The sequence below is a fragment of the Mixophyes fleayi genome, chromosome 2 (assembly GCF_038048845.1).
Source record: "Mixophyes fleayi isolate aMixFle1 chromosome 2, aMixFle1.hap1, whole genome shotgun sequence".
NCBI classification, from domain to species: Eukaryota; Metazoa; Chordata; class Amphibia; order Anura; family Limnodynastidae; genus Mixophyes; species Mixophyes fleayi.
In genome coordinates, this window is record NC_134403.1 from 201617959 (window position 1) to 201645431 (window position 27473).

A 27473-nucleotide genomic window follows, 5' to 3' on the forward strand; every position below is an offset into this window, starting at 1 on the left:
GATATATATATATATATAATGAAAAAACAGCTGGTACTCAAAAACAATAAAGGCACCTGACCTTGGTGCTCGTCTCCACCAGGGTAAGGAATCCTGCTAAAAATATATATCCAATCAGGGTGGCGCTTAAGCAGATATGGTGTCAAAAATCTATTTAATCTGTGGTTTTTAATGTTTCATTTACAATTGAACTTTCAGCAGTATGCTATCCCTAATATATACATATAATTTACTGTCATTACATTATTATTTCTCACCCCTTTAAAGCCTAATCTGCTTGTTTTGAAATTTTGTTACTAAATTATTTTGTTCAGAAAACCACAGCGACATGAAATGACGGTGCACTCTGTCAGCGTTACATTAAAGAGGTGAATGTTCTTCTGCTGTCACACAATTCCCCACTCTTAGTCTGGATATGCTTCAGGTTTCTAGTTTCATCGTCAGGAAATTGCTGTGTTCTAAAGCACCCATCTGGCCTTGCAGTTAAGTTTAAGCAGCACATTTAGTAAAAGTTGTAGTAGGATATAAAAACAAAACATTTGAAGGTTAACAATGAGCAATTGTAAATTGATGGTAGGAGGCATAAATCTAACATGAGGAAAATCAGACTTAATCACTACAGAAGCTATACTAAATCTGTTCCACAAAGAACATGTAGGTAGACTGACACAGCACTGTAAGAGAATCCTGGACATTTTATTCACAAACCTTTATATAATTATGTTTATTCTCTACTTTTTTTCTGAATTTGAAAAAAAAGTGAAAACCTAAATAATAAGAGCAGAATATTCTGCACAAGGCCACTATTTCTTTTAGTGCTAAATTTAACAAGCAACACGTTTTTATATCGTATTTTATGTAGTTATTGGTATCTCAAACAGCTCATAAAATAGAATTTCTTTTGTATGAAAATTTCAATTTCAGATAAAAACACTGGATAGGTATGTATTGGTTCGTTGTGCTTCATACAGATTTTATATGAGTTATTGGTAGCGGATGTGCTTCAGTATTAAACACCCAGTCTTCTAACGACAGCAGGTCATCTTCTGAAAACAGCAGGTAGAGGTATCTGTACAGAGGAAAAATACATTAGTCATTTAATCATCATAAATAATAGCTATATTTTCCATTAAAAATCATCAAACAAATATTGGTTCACATTTCCAGTCAGACATATGCATCTACTCCAGTTTAGTTGCAGGAGAATACTCAAATTTTCACACTTCTTTAAAATTCAAATAATAATATTTGAGCATCTCTTAACCACCCTCTTAACCTCACTACATTACCCTATTACCACCTGTTATACAACTACCCCTTGACCAACATTGTTGTGTGACAGGATAAATTAGCTTATGAGTCACTTTTACCTTTGCAGTCTGGCTGGGCCGACTGCAAATGTAGACTTAACCTCATGTGTCAAACTCCCATTGTCCAATAGATTGTAAGCTTGTAAGCAGGGCCTTCTCACCTGTTTGTCTGTTTTACCCAGTTTGTTTGTTAGTTTACTATGTTTGTCCCCAATTGTAAAGCGCTACAGAATATGTTGGCGCTATATAAATAAATGATGATAATGATATTACTGTTTTGACCGCTTTAGCAGTAAAATATTCTCTAACGGAGAAGGGAGTAATGTAGCTGATGTTGGTTTTGCTGTCTGCTTTTAGCATTAAAACAGAAGAATACTGGTACTCTGCATAAACAATCCAATAATGATCATCCATTGGGTAAAATTGAATTGAATTATAAAATTTTAATTGAATTGTAAGATTGGAGCCCGAGGACACTAGTTTATTTTTCAATTCATGTAATTAAGTTGTATATTTTAAATATAACATAAATTATATCTTGTATCTAACAATCAAGAGAATGCAGTTTTATACTTTGAAAACACCACAGAAAATGCGTTCTGTATGTAATTTTGGAGGGGAGCTGAGTTTTATTTCAGCAATATGTAGGGATACACATAAGTAGGGATAAGTGTTTTGCAAGAGCCTACCAACAAACCACGGTGGACACCAAGAGGACACCTCTGCTCTGCGCTCAAATTAATTAAAAGAAGGATTCTCTCATTAAATGTATATAGATGTTCAACAATCAACACAAACGTCTCTTTACACGTTCCCTTGCTTCTATCGCTTTCCATTTCGGTTGCAAGCTCTGTACTGCACTGCTGAAGATGTTGGTGCTTTATGAATACATATGAATCCCTTTGTCTATGTGATTTTCAGAGTGGTTTGCTCACATTGCATTCTGTTAGGGATGCAGCAGGGCTTTTTCTAGTCAGCTTTTACAAAACTGTAACTTAAGCCCCTTCCATAGGTATTTTGCAATATACCGCTTTACAGGATTTTATCTCTCTGTGACAATCCATTATCCGTATTATCTACATGGGAGTGCAATTCAAAGTTGCGAGATTTGCATTATCATCTCATTGCTGCTGGGCCATATTTGTACAGATCATATTCCTGAAAATCGCAATACAAATAAATCATCCAGCTTATTATAATTTTGCGTATAGTGTTATAGCATTAGAAGCTTCATTCACACTTATGCAGACAATGCAGCAGTTCTTTCTAAGTTGTCCATTAGTGTTTTATGGTAGTTATAATATTTTTATATTATGTACACCATTTGATATGCTTCATCATTGTAACCTGTTATTATAATAAACAAGATAATATATGTTATTGAATACTCAGTGCATCATTAGTCTCACAGGATCTCCTTAGCTATTTTATATTACTTTTTGTCTCCTATGTGCCTCGGTTTTTCAGAACAGTCCTAATGTTTGCTACTGAAAATTTTTAACCTAGAAAGTGTATTGTCCTAGAATCTGGACTCCTGATGCATACAAGCAAGCAGCATGAATGTGAATAGGTTTATTGTATTATGTTCAGGTGAATAAGATCCCTATTGTATTTGAAAAGAGTAATAAGAAGAAGTGGCTTAATTAATAAACTTGATGGCACAAATGATTCCTTTCTTTTAAATAAAATGGAAGGTCTGATGTCATTTACCAGAAGGAAGAGAGATGATGCTTTTTGAAGCATATAAATGATAAGAAATAGCTGACTATTTAGTTGGCTTTATGTTGGTGTTTTGTATTCATAGTAAGTGGTTGTCTCAAGTGACATCAAACCATGTATTACTTTGTAAATGAGTTCAGGTTGGCCAGCAAAAATCATCTAAATTGTGTTCACCTCAATTTTTCTGCTGTTCTTTCATTCTAAAGGTCCCTAATGCTTTATATTGTATATAGAACATTAAAGGTGGGTAATCTAGTGAATGTGTTGGCTATACCTTCTGATGTTACTAAAGGTGTTCAGCGGTGTTAATGTGGATGTTAAGCCACAACGCTTTTGTAACTTAACTAGTTTGCTGTTTATTTAACGATGATAACAACAGATGGATGCAGTTACTCACAGTTGCTTGTAGTACAGTAGTTTTCAACAGTAACAACAGTTGCAGCAATCAGACAATACAGACTATATGCAGTACACTTTTGTATATAGCTTATACACTCTTGTAGATATGCTGGTACATATGCAGACAGGTTGGTAATACACTCAGTATCTGCACGTCCGTGCAGTACTTATACTGTGGCAGACTCTCTTATATTATTAGTGGGAGCCTTCGGGTCACAGTTATGAGGGCTTTTTGGGGTTTTATACATGTGCGCCACGCAACTTCTAGAACTGCGACTGTCCCTTCACTTGTTTTAATGGATGTGCCGGCGCGAAAACCGAACTTCCAGTTTCGGGTGCCGGCACATGCACAGTAGCGCAATCTGGACACCGTTGTCCTGCCCCACTTCCTGTTTCCTCCTAGACCACCGGGGAAAACAGCGGTTGCCATAGCAACCTGATATAGGAGATGGAGCAAAGCGCTCCTAATACTAACAGAATGGACAATAAGAAACCATGGCAAATCATAAAACCAAACAAAACCTTGCATACTCTCCATCTTCCATGTGCTAATTAAACAAAAAGTGTACCAAATGTTAACAATATATATTACAAATGCATTTAGTATTTAAATAATGTGATGTGTTTTGTGTTTCATTCTACTTACTTTAATGTTTCTGACATGAAAAAGCTTTGTTGAACATTATCGTGGTTGGGATTTGTAGTGTACACATCTCTTATGCCTGAAAATCCACTTTCAATTCGACAGTACGTGTCCAAGGCCTGGCGGAATAAATTCACAACACATCACATGATATATTTAAAAACCTAATGTTAACAGGACACTAAAGAAGCATATGATTTATATTTCACATACAATTATCTAATTCTATTCACTTAGCAGAGTTCCCACAACAATATTGTAGTGCTGTGAATAGACAGAGGATGAGCAGTATGTTCAAAAAGTGTTCCGTAAAACATTTCTTCTTATTCCGCATTGGACAGTGAAATGTTGCAAGTTTTACCGTTGGAATTTTGCCTTAAGTGTTCCCAGCCCCACTCCTACCACACCATTCAGCCGAATTAATTGATTAGCGTTGTTCCAGTTTTATTGGTGGACTATAAATTCTGTGAAATGCAGATTAATAAATACAATGTAAAATGGCCATTCCACAAAATGGTGAGGTAGAAGTGGAACATAAACCAAGTATTGCCAAAACTTTGCACCTCTGTTTTCCTGCAAAATTCGATTTGCCTGAAATATGGCTGCAACTTTGCTTGTCTCTGTCTATAAGCATGCCAGGATAGTGCATTAAGAGTTTCAAGTTGAATTTCATTGTATCTGTTTTTTCTCTCTGTTAAGTAGACCTGTCAACATTCAAAAATTTCAGCTTGTTTCCAGTGTAATGCAGTGTGCTTGGCACACAAAGTTGTTCTGCAATTAAAGCAGCCATCCCATATAGAATATTTACTTTTAGTTACATAGAAATTTGAGTTCCTTTTATGCTTCACACGATATCATTTTTTCTAAGCTGTCTTTCCACAAATCATTATCTCCTTTTCAAAACCTCTCTTGAGGTTGCAAAATATAAGTGCCAATTACACAGACACAGGCTCATACCTCTCAGCATGTCATATGCAGACAGAGGTGGGATGAGGAGGGGGAATATTTTACATTGCACAAATCAGGCAGAGAATTATAAATCATTAATAGCAACCTGAAGTAACAAACCAAGGAAACATTTTAAATACCAGCATTATTCTTATAGCCTACCACACTGATTTATGTTAAAAACACACATGGATTGAAGCAAAATGACTATTAGATAAATACATAAAATATCTAATAACTGAAACGAAGATGTGTTACAACCGTAATTAATTAGACATATATTTAGCTTCTCTAGCTAATCAGGGTGATGACTGGAGGTTATGGTTTCTTTAACACATCTGATTCAATAATTAAATGTATAGAACACTCGATTTAAGGATCAAGCAAAAAAGTTTACTGCAAATGCCGAACAGTTTTAAAAGTCCATAGTGACTATATATAAGTGTATTACTTTTTGCATCTCTTCTACAATTTTTTTTAAACTGTTGTAGAAAATGTTATGATGTACACCTGTTCTATGACCATTACACTCTTAACATCATGGCTTTTTAACACATCCCAGAAAATCACATTATATGCATATAATAGTATTTGTGCCAGCAGGTCATTGTGCAACTTCTTATAAAAGAAGAAACAAAAACAAAAAAACAACACTTTTTAAAGCCTCTACATCCCACCAACATACACACTGTGCCTCCTAGACTTCCACCAACATTTACACTACCCTTCCAACCTCCCACCAACTGCCCCTCTGTCCACTGCCACTGCCCTCTCCCCAACATCCCACAAACACACACACGGTCCCCTCAAGCCTCCAACACACAAGTAATCAGTTATTAGACAGTGATATCTTTTAGTGGGTACTCAGGAGTTGGATTCAGCGAGGGGGCCGGGGGTGAGTGAGACCATGTACCTTTATTTTCTTCACAAATTAATAGGTCGAATTGAGCAGTTACTTTAATGCATTTCATATGTTATATGGAACTATCATTATGTTTCCATACCTGTACGATCTCCCAGCCCCACTCTCTATATTTGGGGTTGTGTGTCAATCTCCACAAGTACAAGTAACTCTCAGCCACTTCTGGACGTAACAGGTAATATCTTTCACTTAATCTGGTCGACGTAGCTTCAGCCCCAGTGTCAAACCTGAAAACCTCAGGCCCAAGCTTAGTATCTGAAAACAACAAATCATTATATTATTATTGTCAACAAAAGAAAAAACATTTTTTTTACAATAGCAATTGGATGCCATTTATTCTGTTTGATCACCATCTGGTATTATGTAAAAAAAAGTCCATGAAGATGAAGAATGACAACTATCTCATGATTTTTCTTACAATTTTTGTAAATCAGATTTTATTTGGAGTTTACATTTTGAAAGACAATGAGGTTTATTTATGATGCTGAAAAAGGCAATGGCGTAATGCAAAGGTTATTTACTTTTTGCACTGTAACATCAGGCACCTCTTTTTTATAAAAAATAATTTTTTATACCCAACGCAATCATAACAATAAGTAGAAACCTTTGAAAAATACACATTCACAATCACATTCAATGATAAGAGAATAGCATACAAAATAGTCCCTAAAGATTGAATGATACTTAGAAGTTTGGAATGAATAATTCAACTTTGAAAACAATTTCTTATCACCCGTTAGAGCGAGCCCCAGTGAACTCCAGGTAATGAAACTAATTCAAAGTCGGTTACAGCAGGATATCCACTCCACCATCTATCATAAATGCTAAGAGCATTTGGGCCTGCATAAGTGGGGGTAAAATATAAGGGAATAGGGGAGAAAAGATAAATTTGGTAGTGATAGCTCCAGATCCGAGGCCAAAGAAACCCAGTCCTAGGGTCCAACATAGTCAGACCTAAACACATTTACCAATCAAACAATTTAAGAAATTTGCACGGACTTATACAGCTCAGAGTCAGTGAAGTTCAACCGACTGTACCATGTAGCACAATAATCATTAAATTTGTCATTAAAGGAGAAAACGATTTCATCCATGCTTCAATAATATTCTCTCCTGGAGAACCATTCCTTTATCCTTTATCGTCAGAAGCGTGGGGGATCACCAGTGAACTGGGATTACAGCTTTGGCAGCACAATTTAGTTTAATTAGAAGACATTTTTTTGTACTGGGAAATTGGGATTTCGGTCAAAATTTCGCTCTTCGGTAAGAGCCAAAAAGAATGAGAGCTTGGGATTACCGCTCACAATATAGTTTCAGTGTGAGCAAAAACACTGCTCCAAAAGTCACGTCATTTAGGACATTCCCACCAGATATGAAAAGGTGTATCCACCACTACACCCCACCTCCAACACAAGTTAGGAACCCCAGGACAGAATTGAGTCGAAAGACTTGGACATCGATACCATCTAGTCAAAACTTTATATTGAGCTTTAACAACCAATGCATTTGTTGAGGATACTTAGACGCCATAGAAGATATTTGACCAGTCATTTTTATCAATAATCCCCTCTAGATCTCATTCCCAAAGCCTCATAAATTTCAGGGGAGATTTAAACAAATTCTCCATTAGCAATTTATAAATCTGGGATAATAACTGAAGGGTACGTAGTGGACTTGCATATAGATTAAAAAAACATGAGCACCCAACCAACATCCTTACGGGTATCCGCAGACATCAAAAAATGTTTTAATTGGAACGTCAAATCTCTGAGTTTGGTAACTTCCCCTTAGTTTGAATATCACCAAATGAAAACACACCCAATGAAGGCACCAGCTGGCCAGCATGCAGGATCACCACCTGTTTCCATTGGAAGAAGCTTCGTTCTGGGAACCCCAGAGGGAAGTCAGGAATGGCAAACAATAGTGTCAGAGGCAAGACTGTGTAAGAGATTAAATCCATCTTCTGCAATCTGCCCCAACTAATCAATGTAGTAGGATGCTGTAGGATGGGAAACTTGCAGAGCCAAGGGAAGACTTCAATCGGGTACCGAAGGAAGCTGCCCTCAATAGCCACCCACTGTTTATCTCCACATTTTGGTCCATTCTATAATTCTACCACGCATAATGGCATCATAGTATTTAGTGAAATGTGGGAGTTGAAGTCCTCCCAGATGCTTGCGTCTATGGAGAGTGTTGTGACTAAAGCTGGGGGCTCCCTCCACACCAAACGAAGTCTTTTATAATTCGGTGTAGAGTTGAGAACCAGGACTGTGGAATATGGATGGGCAGAGTTTGAAGAAATACAATATTCGTGAAAGAATATTCATTTTAATAATGTTAACCCTCCCCATCCAGGAGAATCCCTTCCTTCACCACCCTCTCAATTCTGCATGGACCTTACCCAGTAAGGGGAGTAGATTATCCTAAAAAAACTTATGAGATATCTCTATTAATGATTACTTCTAAATATTTAAGATGATTTAGATGCCATTTAAGTGCAAAAGAATGTTTGAGGCCTTCTACCATAGGGAGAGGGGAAGAAATATTTAGAGCTACAGATTTAGAATAATTAATTTTAAAATTAGAATATTTGCCAAATTTTTTAAATTTGTCCACCAAATTCGGGAGAGCCACAACCAGATTAGTAACCACTGCAAGGAGATCATCGGCAAAGAGAGAGTCAATTTATTATTTACCTTCCCAATTTTAACTCCCGAAATACTTGGGTTCGCCCAGAAAGTCCTTGCCAAAGCCTCTATGATAGGACAAAGATTAGAGGAGAAATTATAACAGAGTATGTTGTAATTTCAACAGACTCTGATAGGGCACCATTTATTTTGATATTAGCGGTAGGGGATTTGTATAGATCTAAAATTCTATGAAAGCCCAACGGACCTAATCCCATGTGTGTCAGTATACCTTGCATTAACCCCAATCAATGCCATCAAAGGCCTTTTCGGTGTCCGTAGAAAGGAGTATGGAGGGAATATTGGAATGCAAATCCATATGAATCAAATCTATGACTTTGGTGGTATTGTCCCAGGCCTCATGACCAGGAACAAGACACCTCTTTTTCGCACCTGGACAAGTTTTTATATAGTTACTGCATAAGTTAATGTAGTTCATTTATATTATTTGCTGAAGATGATGGGTGGTAATGACAGGGCAGATAAGGGGATGCCATAAGGAATGCAGGATGTCCACTGCAATAATAACGTGAACAAATATAAAAGAAACATTTTGCTTGCAGAATTATATTTAAGAATATCCTCCAAGTGGTTGATATTGAAAGTGGTTCACTGCATTCCTGTTTCCACAGGTCTCAACTGAGCATTTTTATACCCTAAATAACACTTACACAGCCACTGTTTCTGGCCTTTTGTACATACAGTCTGTACTGCAGAGGATCTGCATTAATATTTGAAAAACAATGACATTAAAAGAAAAGATGAGTACAGAATTCTTGAATGTCTAAGGCAGCTCATACATCTGCTAATTGTCATTAGTAATATAACACATACAAATGGTCAAATAAGTATTTTCAAAGAAAAAAGAAAAAGTCCTAATAAACTAAGGAGAGATCCAAATGCTAATTTGACAGAATTTTAAGAGAAGGTTTTCTCTTTTGCTGGCCACATGTATTTTAGGCACATTACAAAATGTTCTTACTATCAGAAATTACAGATAATCAGTTAACAGTGACACCAACCTGAAGTCCAAGGAGATGAAGGACTAAGTTATATCATGGAATATGCTATGGGAAAGTAAGTTAGTGTTATTATCATTGTTTATAAAAAAAACAAAAACATACTGGTAGGTTAACTGGCTGCTAACATATGGACCCTAGTTTCTGTCTGTGTGTGTGTGTTAGGGAATTTAGACTGTAAGCCCCAATGGTGCAAGTGACTGATGTGAGTTCTCTGTACACTGCTGCGGAATTGGTGGCGCTATATAAATAAATGGTGATGATGATGATAATACACAAAGAGTCACCATATTATGTAGCACTTTGTTTGTTACATTGTACAGTTTCCACAGCTGTAACAAGATCAAACAGTGGAGTAAGATCCCATAGATATGTATGGACCTGATAAACTACTATTTGTTCACTTTAAGCCAATAAATAAACAATTATAAGGAGGCATATGGACCAATTATAGTTTAGGAAGTCGTAAACAGCCAAACCTATGAAAACAATTACAGAAAAGTATTTGTCTAGAGTGTTTATGGGTAGGGCTGCAGAGTAGGCTTGAGCTCTGATGTGGCTTCTTGTGGGCCCCTGAGTAGGTTGCTTGCGCAGACATGGCACTGAGTGCCATCTAGGGGGGTGTAACAACATAGAGCCCTCCAGGCTGAATCCAAAGCTGGTGATTTGCATGTAAGCTAAGAGGAGTGTGATTGAATACAGCAGATGGAAGATATTGGTCTGTGCAACCACTTCCCCATCCCATAATCTGGTTAAAATGAGGCCATGGATGGATGGCAGTGACATACTTCTTTATTATAAGAGTAGCAAAACCAAATACAGATGTTCATGATTTTTCTCTGGAATGCAATTTGCATTATGCATTGTGTAGGTATATGAATCATCCCAAAAAAATATCTACCACTGCATTGGGTAGTCAACATTACAGCTGTTAAATGACACCAACAAAAATAGTGGCCCACCAATGGATGTCACTTTTTACAATTTGAAAGCTCCAGTTATGTTATTTAACTGTTTTAATATTGCTCACCCGATACCTCAACTATACATCTTTTTTTCTGCAGGATCACTGCTTTCCACTTGCTGAAACTCCTACCAAGACAAACATCTTTGGCAGCTGATCACATTTCAAGAAGGAGTTGGATAGAACCACATCCATCAATGTAACAACTCAACCATCAAACAGAGGAGTCATATTACAATTGCTAAATACTCTTTTTTACAATGTTAAAGGACTGAATCATCTAATTAAATGGCAAATTGTGTTCCTTCAGGAAAAACATTGTGCATCAGATGATAAAGGGACATTACACAATACCTGGACAGGTGACTGTCCATGAGCTCCTTTTATCAACAAAAAAAAAGAGGGATAGCCACCCTATTCAACAAAATACTTACATACACCATCCACAAGAATAAATATCAATTCAGAAGGATGATATATCATAGTAGAGATATCCATAGATAATATTAGATACACTCTATTGAATTTGTTTACCCTAAACTATCCTAACGTCTCTTTTTTTTCACATATATTGCAAACAGTTGTAAACCGGGGAAGAAAGAATTTGATACTTGGGGGAGACCTGAATGTCGTCAGCAATCCAGTCATGAACAGATCTTCGCTTAGTACTCCAAGATCCAAACATGTCAAATGGGATTAAGCTACTTAGCCCAAACCTTGATCCAATAGACCCATGGCGACTTCTTAATCCCTTGCAAAGAGAATACTCTTTTTATTCTCATCCTCATAGCACACATTCTCATATTGATTCATTTCTAATATCCAAATACTTATTTACCAAGCTAGAAAAAGCTCTTATCAAAGATATAATCATATCTGACCATGCCCCAATAACCATAACACTCAAACTTGACCCGTCCAGATATTGTACTAGAAATTGGAGAATTCCGGTATCTTAGCCATTCTGAAACATTTATCCAACATATTAAACACACCTGCCAAAATTATGAAGATGACAATTTGTAACACCTAGACAATAGAACGCTTTTCTTGTAAACTTCTAAATTCGTTATCAGAGGTCACTTTATATAATTCATACATAAAAAAATTAAGAATATACAAGCAAACTCTTAGAGCTGAGAACAATACTTACCACAACCTACAAACAATACAAACAACAGGACACCAACACAAACAAACAAACATATGTTCAAACTAGTTAAGTATATGACACCCATAGAAAAAGGCCAAAAACAATATGAATTTTGGAGGATAAATACCATAAGTGCGGGAACAAATCAAGAAGACTATTGGCAAATCTTGTTAAAGAGTTGAGAAACAAAATGTGGGTTTCGCTTACACAATCACTAACACAAGTTTCTAAACCTAAATTTGTCTGTGATGCGTTTTGACAATATTATGATTCATTATGCACGCTGATCAAGACAACAAAATAGAAGGTATCTAAATCCTACAGGAAGCAGGACTTCTTAAACTCCTGCCAGAAGAAACACTAATCTTAAATGACTCTATAACAGAGTAACAAGTAACAGACACCATTAAATCATTATCTAATGATAAATCTCCTGGTCCAGATGGATTTATGGCAGAAAGTTACAAGACTTTAAGGGATGATCTTGTGCCAATAATAACAGCCCTATATTCTCACATTAGGTGACTCCCCACGCTCATACAACAAAGCTAGAATTATAGTTCTCCCAAAGTGAGGCAAGGATCAAACACAGGTTAGCTTATACCGGCGAATTTCACTTCTCAAACAAGATTTTTTTAAATTCTCACCAAAATAATGGCCAATATGCTACAACTGATTATGCCTCGCCTGATCTCGCTGCCCAACTAGGCTTTGTGAAGTATAGATAACCCATCATGGGAATGGGAGTAGCTATAGCCGTAATTACTACCACCCATAAACATAAAGATAAAATTATAGCAAATCTAGATGCCGAAAAGGTCTTTGACAAGATCACATGTCCCCACTTAACCCAATTAATATAAGTTCCAACACTTTGGTCCCATATTGCAGAAGTTCATTCATACCATATATTCCAACCTCAATGCACACATCATGGTTAATAATATTGACTCGACTAGCTTCCCTCTATATAGAGGGACAAGACAGACGCCCTCTTTCCCTACTTCTTTTCAATTTGGCTTTAGATTGCTTATTAAGACACCATTGTTTTTTGACAGACGTTCATGTAATTAATGTTGGAACTACAGATGTTAAAATCATTGCATTTGCTGATGACATACTTCTACTTACCTCTAATCCCAAACAATCCATTCCATTAATAACTAGAACAATACACAAGTTATCCACATTTGCAGATTTCACATCAATTTTGACAAATTGGAAGCCTTCCCAATGTTTGGGCAGGGGAAATTGGGCTGGTAAAACACATTCCCATTTCATTGAGCCAACATACATATCACTTTTTTGGGGTTTAATGCTCCATCACACTGTCCTACCTATACACTTACAACATTAAGCCAATTATCAAACAAATCAAAGATGAATTAGCCTTATGTCTGGATTGGAATATCAACTTCCTGGGCCATTGCAACCTAGTAAAAATGTCTAGCTTTCCTAAGATACTTTACGCTATGAAAATGACTCCCCTTATCTTAGAAAAAGGGGACTTACAGAAGCCCAGTGAAAGCATTACAACATCACTTGCCAACTCAAATCTACAATAGACAGAGGCCAAAGTTTATATTCTGACATTCAAAGAGAGGCCCAGCTATGATCGCCAGTATCCCTTAGCTATGCACTACATGCACCTTTGGATAACCTTAAAATACTCGACATAGATACTGACTTAATACATTCTACATGTAGAGCTTTGAAACTGCCTAGAAAAATTAACAAATTGCTTTATACATGCTCATTATTCCTCCCAATCTTACGCATCTTAGACTTTCAAATTGGTAGATAAAACAGCCATTTATTAACTGGGCACAAATGGGAATAACTAAAATAAAGCTCTCTTAGGACCATCTCAATCACCTCTTACTTACAATGAAGCCGTTAGAAAATACAATTTTGTCTCTACACAAAGATTTGCCTGTCTCCAAGCCACACACTACTTATGAGCAAACTCTACCATCACTACACCAAGAAGAATTTATCAACCACTTGGATTCTCTACTACAACAAGACTCATACGTATACTATATATCTATTCTAAATGCATGCACCAAACCAGAAATCATCCCTGTGTCACGACTTTCACTAGGAATATCACTGACTGGTATTAGCGCAACTAAACTTAGAGGCGCAGAGTCTAACGCACCACCGGTGTTCGCCAGGGAGGTTTGGGCTTTGCTGCGTGTGATGCGCAGGTCGCGGTTCTCCCGGATAGTTACCAGCGCAGTGAATGGAGAGTAGTCAAACAGGCCGAGTCGAAACCAGAGGAGCGCAGTACAACGGAGAGAAGGCAAATCATAGTCAGGAACAGTCCAAGGGTCAAAACCAGTGCGGGCAGCGAAGAACAAGGGATGATCCGGGAGAGAAGTCAAACTATAGCCAAGGAGTCAATACACAGGAGTAACACAGGAACAACGATGCTGGAGCTGGAAGAACCAATACTCTGGCACCCTAATGATGCCAGAGTAAAGTTAATATAGAGGAGGAGAGGAAATGAGGAAATGAGGAGGGAGGAGAACTCCCGGCGATCAGACTCAGCTGATTGCCGGGGAAGCGTCCTGTAGCTATGCTACAACAAGCGGCGTCACGCGCTTGCACGCAAGCCGCCATCACGTGCCCGGAAGTCCGTCCCGTTGCTAGGCAACGGGACGTGGATTGCGGAGAAAAGGTGTCCGTCTCCGGTGCCTGTGGAGAGCGTGGAGACGGCACCTGACCCCCTGAAACCGAAATTATTGGAATTTGCAGAAGTGGAAAACACCTTTCCCAAATTTAACAACTACAGATATATTACATACAGTTCAACTCATGTTAAATATTATCCCAGATAGCAGCTATCAGGAGATGGCATATAAAATCACCAAGCACACCCTCTCACCAAAGGAGAGACATATTATCGTCCTTTCTCCTGATGGGAATGGCGACATTTACAAACTGTTGGGACTATATAACTAGAAACGATAATAATACACTGAGCAATCCCTTTATCTGTACACCACAATGGGCTGAATATTTGGCTGACCAACCCAGAATTCTAAGAACAGACAAAATAATATTATTAATTCTGGCTTCAGTTGGGCACAAAGCCATCCTACAACAATGGATACATAGAACTAGGCCAAAGCGAGAAATGGCAACTACCAGATTACTATTTCTTTTCAAGATGGATTAGTTGAAGACAACATTCAACGAAGAGCTATTTACACCGGAGTAGATTCATCATACTATTCATTCCAATTCCACAGATAGATTGCTGATATGCTATAGTTCGAATGAGCAATTACTATTACTTCTTATTTTTATTCTTATTCTTTTTAGTTGTATTATTATTACTGTTGTTTTTATTACCAATGTTGCTGTTATTGTTATATAATTTTATTTAGGGATAATGTTTTTAGCTGCATTCCACAAAAATGAATCATATTTCGTATCAAGAAATCACAATGCTATGTCTACTCTATTTTATACTGTTTTAAAATGGAAAAATATGTGGCTATTCTATGATGTTATTTTAAATATCAATGTCATGTTTAGAGAGATACCCAAACAATTATATCTGTTTGTTGACACTGATGTTGTTTACATAAATTTGATGGTATTTTCTATGTATTTGATTAACTCTTTAATACCACAAAAAAAACATGGGGGGGGGGGGGGGGAAGTGTTGCAGGCTTAATGGGAAAAGTTGTTTTCTTTACTTTGTTCCGATATCATGCATTTGAAAGCGCCCCCCTCTAGAAATCCTGCATTTGGCCCTGGCACCTGGAAGAAGGTAGGAATAATAAAACATCACCTTAAAGTCAAATTTACTAATATATTTTCTTTAACTAATCATGAGAGTGAGGTGACATTACATCTGTCCTTATTTCATGAAACACATTTGGGTGTCTCAATGTTTTCATTACATGATTCAAAGTACACCAAGATATGCACTTTTCTGTAGAAGTACAACTGGAATGTGCACATGTGGTCTGATCTCCAGCTCTTCAAAGGTGGTGGAAAAAAAAGTTATTTTTCAAAGAGAAAATGCTGTGCCTCCCAAATCCTGTGAAACTGGGGCATTTGCGCAGAGTAGATTTGTGACATAGCCATAGAGGATCCCAAAACTGCTGCTCCCACAAATCAATGCCATTTTGTAGGTTGCACAAACTCACTCTTATGGCATCTTTTATCAAGAGATTTTTTTGGGGAAAATGTCCACATATTAGGAGAGCATGCTGTAAAATTAAGTTATTGATTTTATAACATAGATTATAACTCTATATTTTATTATTGTTTCATTTGACCATTGGTGGATGTGATAAAGATAATTCATACCTGTACGTACATAAGATTCATGGCATGTGTTGGCAATATCTGCTGCTAAATCCATGTAATGATCTTTATTCTTCTCCAGTGCATCACTTGCTCCAAGTGCCAACATCCCTGCGGAAAAGCAAGTCAGGTGTCCCATTTTGTGGTCAAGGACACCGCCTCTCCACTCGGCGATGTATGTGAGACCTCCGGCAGACCTCCTAATTAGATGTGCTTCAATTGCCTAAAAATAATGTAGAAAACGGTTTTAATATCTTTTACCCATAAAGCACAATTAAAAGTGACAGCTTTGGCCTTTAATGTGGGAATTTACAGAGCATAAGTGCACAAAAAATAAAAGTAAAATGTTAATCACTGAAATTATAATAAGCTTTTGCTACTCCCTAACGGTAATTTGCGAAGCTGAAAAATTCCAGCTTACTATAGTTTCAGGATAATAGAAAATAACTATAGCATTTATAAAAGACGCTACAACAGGATAATGACTCTCCAGCCATACAGTAAATTAAATACATACATTTCAACAGGAAATGTAAACAGAAAAAATGACTAACATTTATGTATTATGCAACACCAATGCATTGCTAATAATATAAACTGCACTCAATTAATTTAAGTGTAGAATGAATTTGCCCATTTTAACAGCAATACAATAGATTCTTATTTCTGACAGTCTATATCAGTCTTTATTGTAGATGTGTTATTACAATCTACCGTATTTGCCGGCGTATAAGACGACTGGGCGTATAAGACGACCCCCAACATTTCCACTCAAAATTATAGAGTTTGTTATATACTCGCCGTATAAGACTACCCCCTCTTCCGCACACCAATCCACACACACACTGTATTAAATCACTGGCCCCCACACACGCTGTATTAAATCACTGGCCCCCACACACACTGCATTAAGTCACTGGCCCCCACACACACACTGCATGAAGTCACTGGCCCCCACACACACTGCATTAAGTCACTGGCCCCCACACACACACTGCATGAAGTCACTGGCCCCCACACACACTGCATTAAGTCACTGGCCCCCACACACACACTGCATGAAGTCACTGGCCCCCACACACACACACACTCATATATGCTGATTACACACTCTGCATTGACATGACATAACATAAAACAAACATAACATAACACATACTAATAACACTTACCTTCTTCTGCTGTCACTCTCCTCTGTCCCCCTCCTGTCACTCTCATCTGTCCCTCTCTCCCTCTCTCACTTTGCCCCCTCTGCCGCGCCTCAGCCATAAAAAAAAACCAGAAACACTTACCAATCCGCGCGGCGCCGGGACCCAGCATCCTCCTCTCTCACGCAGCCTGTCACTGATATATGACAGGCTGCGTGAGAGAGGAGGATGCTGGGTCCCGGCGCCGCGCGGATTGGTAAGTGTTTCTGTTTGGTTTTTTTTATGGCTGGCCCGCGGCACCCCTGAGACCCCTGAGTTTGGCACCCGGCGTATAAGACGACCCCCCCACTTGGAGGCATGTTTTTCAGGTCAAAAAAGTCGTCTTATACGCCGGCAAATACAGTATTAGTTTAATGAGCAGGCCCATCTGTATCATATTGTCTTATATCGCATTTGTAGTAAGAACACCCTTATATTTACAAAATTGATAGTAGATGCATTAATATGTAATGTCAATTTCAAATGATCATTAATTATTCATTATAGAAGTGGAAATCAGGAATGTTAATCCTGTTTTCACTCTGTATGCAAAAATATTGCTTATGTAGTCACACCAAAATTAAAAGAAATGAATGAAAATAAAATGTTCCTTGAAATATGACATAAGCATTTGCAGTTGAAGGAGTGTGATTCAGACCAATGGCCATCCTTTCAGGCGCGGGCTGGGAGAGGGATGGCCGGGGGGCACACAGACGGCCGAATCATATGACAGGGGATGCGGCCGCGGGGGGAGAAACTGTTTTTTGCATCCGGGGGGCGGCCGGCCAGCCTACACCCCGGCCCTAATAGGCGTCTGACCCAGCGGCCCGGGCCAGCCCGCCACTGCATCCTTTACTACTTCCCATAGAATGCACTTTGAAAGAGAAAGTCCATAAATATTGGGACATCGACACAATTCTCATATTTTGGGCTCTATACACCAACACAATAGGATTTGAAATGAAACAAACAAGATGTGCTTTAACTGCAGACTTTCAGCTTTAATTTGAGGGAATTTACATCCAAATCAGGTGAACAATGTAGGAATTACAACGGTTTTATATGTGCCTCCCACTTTTTAAGGGACCAAAAGTAATGGGACAAACTAAACAATCCTACATCAAACTTTCACTTTTTAATACTTTGTTGCAAGTCCTTTGCAGTCAATTACAGCCTGAAGTCTGGAACACATAGACATCACCAGACGCTGGGATTCATCCCTGGTGATGCTCTGTCAGGCCTCTACTGCAAATGTCTTCAGTTCCTGCTTGTTCATGGGGCATTTTACCTTCAGTTTTGTCTTCATCAAGTGAAATGCATGCTCAATCGGATTTAGGTCAGGGGATTGACTTGGCCATTGTATAACATTCCACTTGTTAGCCTTAAAAAACTCTTTGGTTGCTTTTGCAGTGTGCTTCGGGTCATTGTCAATCTGCACTGTGAGGCGCCGTCCAATGAGTTTTGAAGCATTTGACTGAATATGAGCAGATAATAATGCCCAGAACACTTCAGAATTCATCCTGCTGCTTTTTTCAGCAGTCACATCAACAAATACAAGGGAACCAGTTCCATTGGCAGCCATACATGCCCACGCATGACACTACCACCACCATGCTTCACTGAAGAGGTGGTATGTTTTGGATCATGAGCAGTTCCTTTCCCTCTCCATACTCTTCTCTTCCCATCACTCTGGTACAGGTTGATCTTTGTCTCATCTGTCCATAGGATGTTGTTCCAGAACTGTAATGGCTTTTTTAGATGTTGTTTGCTAAACTCTAATCTGGTCTTTCTGTTTTTGTGGCTCACAAATAGTTTACATCTTGTGGTGAACCCTATATATTCTCTCATGTGAAGTCTTCTCTTGATTGTTGACTTTGACACATATACACCTACCTCCTGGAGAGTGTTCTTGATTTGGCCAACTGTTGTGAAGGGGTTTTTCTTCACCAGGGAAAAAATTCTTCTGTCATCCACAACAGTTGTTTTCCGTGGTCTTCCGGGTCTTCTGGTGTTGCTGAGCTCTCTGGTGCATTCTTTCATTTTAAGAATGTTCCAAACAGTTGATTTGGCCACACCTAATGTTTTTGCTATCTCTCTGATGGGTTTGTTTTGATTTTTCAGCCTAACGATGGCTTGCTTCACTGGTAGTGACAGCTTTTTGGATCTTATATTGAGAGTCTACAGCAACAGATTCCAAATGCAAATGTCACACCTAGAATCAACTCCAGACCTTTTGCCTGTTTAATTGATGATGATATAACAAGGGAATAGCCCACACATGTCCATGAAATAGTTTTTGAGTCGATTGTCCCATTACTTTTGGTCCCTAAAAAAGTGGGAGGCACATATAGAAACCGTTGTAATTCCTAAACCGTTCACCTGATTTGTATGTAAATACCCTCAAATTAAAGCTGAAAGTCTGCATTTAAAGCTCATCTTGTTTGTTTCATTTCAAATCCATTGTGGTGGTGTATAGAGCCCAAAATATGAGAATTGTGTTGATGTCCCAATATTTATGGACTTGACTGTATTTATCTGTGAATATAACCTATAATAAACTAAAATAGATTGCTGGTTATACTTGAATGTACTTGTACAAAGTAATTCCCTAACAATCTCCATCCCTTCAGTAAGGGGTGTGAATAGTACCATTAACAGTCATAAGGATACAATCAGTTATAGATACTTGTAGGTCTCAGATAGTGAATAAAAATGGCACATAACAGATTAAATGATTTTGTTTGTTTAACTAATTTATTTTATGCAATGTCACTAACAGGGACAAGATAGAAACAAGTCAACTATTAGTCAACCTGACCCATAGCTGACTTGTAACAGACAGTAACAAATTCGTGGATTTTCGGTAAAATACAAAAATACCAGAGCAATAGAATGATGGTCAATAAACTGCTGCACATCACTTCCAATTATCCTGACCCATTATACCTATCCAGTAACCCTATAAATTGTATTTGAATGTGAAAGGCAGAGAGGGGGACACCTGGTAGAACAGAAGTATGCACTGGATCATTGGGTTAGCATGTAATTTATCCACCAAACCAGGGCATCTCCTTTATCAGGATTTTAAAATTTCAGAACTTCCTCACAACACTATTGATCAACTGATAATCTTTACTCCCTTCAAAATTAAATATAATACAACAAGTTACCAAGCTGTGAGTCCAGTAATACTTCCTCAATGTCCCTTTGAAATGTAAACTACCAGTTGGATGATACGAGATAGATGGCTATTCTGTGTTTCTCCTAAGATTCTGTTCAGTTTAGCCTTATTCATGTCTTAAATGAACATAGCAATGAGGGGGCACTGAAATTGTCTTTATTACATATATTCCTTTTTTACGTTTTCGGGGTCTATTTATCATAGATGGGCAGCGGTTAGTATATTCTCGTATCACCGGTATTTATCAAATCTTACTGTCCTCTGATGGTGTGCAAAAATCCCCCTCCTCTGCATTAGAGAATGGGTTTCATAGTACGTCTAACGCTGCTGTAGAGTGCTGCAACGAGGTCCTTCCTGTATCTACTGCACATGTGCCTGCAAACATTAATGCATGATCAGTTTACTACTTAAGGATGTGCCAATGTCACTGACTGACAGTGAGTTCTAGCGTGAATGTATCACATCCTCCTGCCTGAAAGCTCACAGGGACTGTGTGGGGGTTAATGACCTCTCAGTAGTGCTGCCTTATCGGTGTATGACACATACTCCATGCCCCTCTCTTCCTACAATGAAGAGAAGTGGGACACTCTGCATTAAAAGCAAAAATCTATATTTGTGCAGTTGTCAGTGTAAAAGCTGCTTGTTGATTAGCAGCTGTAGATCGGAGGGGAGGTGCATGCAGCCAGCCTGGGGAGGAATAAGAAAAGCTCCTGCTTATCTGCTTTCTACCCTCTGCACCATCTCTGAAAGCATACTAACACCATCATACTAACACCATCCTACTAACACCATCATACTAACACCATCCTACTAACACCATCATACTAACACCATCCTACTAACACCATCCTACTAACACCATCCTACTAACACCATCCTACTAACACCATCCTACTAACACCATCCTACTAACACCGTCATACTAACACCGTCATACTAACACCATCCTACTAACACCATCATACTAACACCATCCTACTAACACCATCCTACTAACACCATCATACTAACACCATCCTACTAACACCATCCTACTAACACCATCCTACTAACACCGTCATACTAACACCGTCATACTAACACCATCATACTAACACCATCATACTAACACCATCCTACTAACACCATCCTACTAACACCATCCTACTAACACCGTCATACTAACACCGTCATACTAACACCATCATACTAACACCATCATACTAACACCATCCTACTAACACCATCCTACTAACACCATCATACTAACACCATCCTACTAACACCATCCTACTAACACCATCCTACTAACACCGTCATACTAACACCGTCATACTAACACCATCCTACTAACACCATCATACTAACACCATCCTACTAACACCATCCTACTAACACCATCATACTAACACCATCATACTAACACCATCATACTAACACCATCCTACTAACACCATCATACTAACACCATCCTACTAACACCATCATACTAACACCATCCTACTAACACCATCCTACTAACACCATCCTACTAACACCGTCATACTAACACCATCCTACTAACACCATCATACTAACACCATCATACTAACACCATCCTACTAACACCATCATACTAACACCATCATACTAACACCATCATACTAACACCATTCTACTAACACCATCATACTAACACCATCCTACTAACACCATCATACTAACACCATCATACTAACACCAGTGCTTTTTTTCCCATAGAACGCTGGGAACGGCGTTCCGGGACCTTTTTTTTTTTGATTAGCGGCGGCTTCTCCGCCGGCCTTTAACAATGAAAAAAAAATAAAAAAAATTTCCATCTCTCCGGCGCGGCTGCGCCCTCCTCCCTTCTCTATTTGCTATGACTGTCATGCATGATGACGTCGCGCCCGCCTTTCATTCACGGAGGTGTGAGCTGAGGAGCATATTCAACCTAAGAAGAGGAGCGCCACGCCAGAAAAGAAAAGTGAAAAGAAGTGAAGAGGAAAAAGGAGGCAATAGAGGTAAGTTAAAGGAAAAATGGGGCGCCGTTTAAAAGAAAGTGGACAATAAAATAAATGGTGAAAGAAATAATTAAAAAGGCCAGCATGAGGGTGGGGGGAAGGGGGGGGGTATAAAAATTAGTGGGGCACAGCATAAAAACTCAAGGGGGACCAAAAATTTAGTAGGGGCACTGGCACAGGATGAACACTGAAGGGGGACATAAAAATTATTAGGGGCACTGGCACAGGATGAAACGTGCAGGGGGACATAAAAAATATTATTAGTGTGTATGTGGGGCACACTTTGGATTTAATACATGTGTGGAACAGGTTCTATATATAAAGGGCTAAAGTGACATCAATGGCTTCCAGTATTCTGTTGTCCGGTTTTTATTGTGTAAAATTGTTTGTATCAATCTGTTCTGGTATCTGCTTGGTCTATATATGCTATATGACCATCATATAATTCTTAGCCATATACCCTGATATATGATCAAAACATGACTGTGCCAGCTATAATAGTATATGCCTTAAGATTTATTTATTATTTTCTGATGTTTGGCTGGCTCACCGTCATCTAATAGTCAGCTGGTTTGTATCTAGTCTAAGGTCCCCAAGCCAAACCAGAGAGAGGTGCAAAGTAAGATCTTAATTTCCTTACTGAGCACTATGTAATGTGCCACATTATTTAGTGATACAAACTTGTAACAGCTATACTGTATGTATGCCACTGCTCAGCTTGTGGCGCTGCTAATGTTGTCATTGGTTGTGTGGTCGAGTGCTCACTGCGGGCGGCGAACGTTATGTTTCTTTACACTACTGACGTGTGTGGGGGTGTGTACAGTTAATGAGTACTTATAAAAGGTAAATAATTTTTTATTAGTAAAAAACGTTGGTGATTAGAATTGTTTTTATTTATTTTTAGTGTACACGTGTGACCCCAAATTGAAAAATGAAAAAAATTACTAATTACTTCTCAAACACGGGTCCTGCTAATAAAAAGGCCCGAATATTACCAGACACAACCACAGAACATACGCAAATAACGACACATGTTGATATTTGTGAATCTGATCTTGAGAAGCAAAGTCAAAGTACAAATGACTGGCCGGACTCCTGGACCTCTGATCAAAAAAAAGATTTTTGCTTGAAAAATGAATGGCTCTGTTTTGCCAAAATGAAACTTGGCTGTACGCCTTGTAGAAAAGTTGGAACTCTTGGAGTTGAAATGCAAATGGGAATGAAGCTTTCCAAAGAATGGTCCAACAATGAGATAACCTATTGTGGCAAAGATAGGAAGCAACAGTTGAGTTCACTTAGAAAAATAATTTTTGATCATAGAGAATCTGCTGCACATAAAGCAGCATTAAAAATACTTGACAAAAGTGAAAAAATGACTTTTGAGAATGTTTTTTTAACATCATTATCTCAGCAAAAAATAATAACGGCAAAAATCTTAAGAACTGCATATAAAGTAGCAAAGGAAAATCAATCATTCCATAATCTTGAGAATGAAATTGATCTGCAACAACTGAACGGAGTTGAAATGGGTCGTATTCTTCATTCTACAAATGCGTGTATTAACATTGTTAATCATACAAGTGAAGAAATGAGGAAAACTGTGGCTAAAGAAATTGTTCAATCCAATAATAAAATTTCATTGATAATTGATGAATCAACCACAATAAGCAAAAAAACTACCCTCATAGTATATGTTCGATGCTGTATCAAACGTGTTGGAATGAATTCTCCGATAAATTTGTTTTTGGACTTGGTAGAACTTGAAAAAGTAACAGCAGAAGGAGTATTTGATTCCTTACTCAAATGTCTTCACTCTTACGGGATGACAGAAGATTATTTAAAAAAATATTTGGTTTCCCCGGCGTGCGACGGCGCTGCTGTGATGTTAGGGAGTAAAAGTGGAGTGAAAAAATTGATGTCAGAACGTTTTCCTTCTATTATAGTTTGGCATTGTAGTAATCACAGACTAGAATTATCAGTAGGTGATGCTGTCAAGGAAACTTCAGGAATAAATAGATTCAAATCATTTATTGATAAACTTTATGTCTTATACCATGCTTCACCAAAGAATAGTAGAGAATTACATTTATGTGCAGAATTACTAGGGGCTGAGCTGCTGAAAATTGGAAGAATTTTAAGTACTCGATGGGTGTCATCTAGTTTGCGTACAGTTTTGGCTGTGTGGAATAATTTTGAATCCCTTGTATATCATTTTGAAGAAGCAATAAATGATCCTACAAGAGATAAAAATGATAAATGCACTTATGATGGCTTGAAAAGAAAAATCACATCTACAGAATTTCTATTGGACCTAGGATTGATGTGTGACGCTCTCCAAGAATTATCAGAATTAAGTTTGGAGCTACAGGACCGCAACATTGACCTATACAAGGCAAAGAAGACAGAACTTTGGGCCCTATTATAAATGCGCTGTTGATGCTGTACGTGATCTTCGCTTTTGTGGAGTTTTACTTCACGAAAAAGATTCAAGAAAGGATCCTCCCATTGACCCAAATACATTTTATACAAAATTGAAAGAGTCAATTGAAAAAAGATTGCTTGATGGCAAAGACGCTGAGTTGGCGTATTGGTCTCGAGTACTTGATCAAAAACATTGGCCTGAAGATGTTAATACTCAACTGACATTTGGAGAAGTAGAAATTAGAAACTTGTCACTCAGACTGCAACTAAATGAAAGAGAAATGATTCGTGGATTCCGTGAATACATTCTCGAAAAGACATATCCAGAAAAACTGTTGCATTTGATACGGACTCTGAATACCATTCCCATTTCTTCAAGTGAATATGAACGCGGGTTTTCGCAGATGAATATAATTGCCACCCCAACAAGAGCTTCGTTGAAGACTAAGACAATATCAGCACTTTTATTCATCAAACTTGTCGGACCACCTCTGAAACTTTTTAATCCTTCAAAGTACGTTGATCTGTGGTTACTCAGAGGACGACATTCAGCCATAGATACTAACAGCAAGGAAAGGAGTCGAGAAGATTTGTCGGATGAGGATTGGACAAAACTTTGGAATTTACTATGAACATTTGCCTGAAATACAATACATTAAAGGTATGTTTAGACATTAATATATATATTTTTTTTCCCTAAAATATTAACAAGATGTGAGTTCCACCACCTTTTTTTTTACAAAAAAAGCACTGACTAACACCATCCTACTAACACCATCATACTAACACCATCATACTAACACCATCCTACTAACACCATCCTACTAACACCATCATACTAACACCATCCTACTAACACCATCCTACTAACACCATCATACTAACACCATCATACTAACACCATCCTACTAACACCATCATACTAACACCATCATACTAACACCATCCTACTAACACCATCATACTAACACCATCCTACTAACACCATCCTACTAACACCATCCTACTAACACCATCCTACTAACACCATCATACTAACACCATCCTACTAACACCATCCTACTAACACCATCATACTAACACCATCCTACTAACACCGTCCTACTAACACCGTCCTACTAACACCGTCATACTAACACCGTCCTACTAACACCGTCATACTAACACCGTCATACTAACACCGTCATACTAACACCGTCATACTAACACCATCATGACATGTTTTTTAACCACTGGCATAGAAAAACAAAGCTTTTCTCCCCTTGTTGAATTGGGTCAGATCGCAATCCCCATAGAGGTCTATTGGGACTATGGTATAACAGGTTAAGGCAACCCTTTGTTGAATAAGGAGAGGACCTGCGATAGTTGTTTTCTCTGGATTTTTGGCCCATCACAGTTGTAAAATAGGACCTTTCATTTTCTCATCACACTGGTTGAAATTTGCTTATGGTAGAACATGCTCCTAGAAAATACAAAAGACATTCTACTGCAGGTGCAGGCTGAGGCCTGGTTTCCACCACCACAAGGACATGTCCAAATAAAAGACCTTTGCAAAGAAAATAAACCCAATGGATGCAATCGACCTTGCTAGCGCACAGCAAGGAACTCCTCCTATTCCAGCTCATCCCAACAGAAGATGCCACATTTGGCAACTACATAGATCATCAAATCCATGTGCTTCTCCACATAAATGGAAATATTGGACACATATAGACACATGCCGCTTGATTTAGTACATACATGCCAACTCTCCCGGAATGTCCGGGAGACTCCCGAATTCCGGGTAGGTCTCCCGGAATCCCAGGAGAGCTGGCATTCAGCGCCATCTTTTCCATTGGGCACGATGGGCAGGCGCCCGGGGGCCCCACAGGCAAGGGGGCCCCATAGACAGGGCTCTTAAGTAAAATAAATAATCCTGCAAAAAGAAATCCTGCAAATATCTCTCTCTCTCTCTCTCTCTCTCTATATCTATATCTATATCTATATCTATATCTCTCTCTATATATAGATATAGATAGAGATATAGATATATATATATATATATATATACATATCTATCTATATCTCCCTCTCTAGATATAGATATAGATAGAGATATCTATATATAGATAGATAGAGATATAGATATAGATATATAGATAGATAGATATATAAATATATATATATATATATATATATAGATATATATAGATATGGATATAGATATATGGATATAGATATATAGATATAGATATAGATATATATAGAGAGATATATATATAGAGAGAGATAGATATAGCTCTATATGATACACATATATAGAGGTAGGGGCCCCGCTGCACTACTTTGCCCGGGGGCCCATAATGTTGTTAAGGTGGCCCTGCTGGCATTTCTCCCACATCAGAGCCGACATGGAGTTGTGTATGGGCGGAGGGGATGGGGCTTCGTGAATCGCGTCATTTTGGCCCCAGCCTCAGTGACGTAATGCCTGCTTTGGGTCTTTTTACCAGTGTAAAACAAAACAAAACAGGCATTACGTCACTGGGGGCGGGGCCAAAATTATGCCATTTGTGAAGCCCCGCTCCCTTCCGCCCTCCTACTACACCCCTCTTCAG

At 38.2% G+C, this 27473-nt stretch overlaps 1 protein-coding gene across 2 annotated transcripts in view; it reads right to left on the reverse strand.

The window, feature by feature from the left end:
* Positions 1-688: 688 nt before the first annotated feature.
* The window catches only part of MAN1C1 (mannosidase alpha class 1C member 1), a 108606-nt gene continuing 81821 nt past the window's right edge, over positions 689-27473 (reverse strand). The window contains exons 10-13 of one of the 2 annotated variants that reach the window (XM_075195343.1): positions 16094-16313; positions 6024-6196; positions 4075-4190; positions 689-1069 (exon numbers count right to left, since the gene is read on the reverse strand). In XM_075195343.1, the coding sequence (XP_075051444.1) occupies positions 964-1069; positions 4075-4190; positions 6024-6196; positions 16094-16313 (615 nt within the window). In that variant the 3' untranslated portion in view covers positions 689-963. Of the gene's footprint in view, positions 1070-4074; positions 4191-6023; positions 6197-16093; positions 16314-27473 lie in introns of those variants that run through there. The other variant, XM_075195344.1, reaches the window with a different exon arrangement.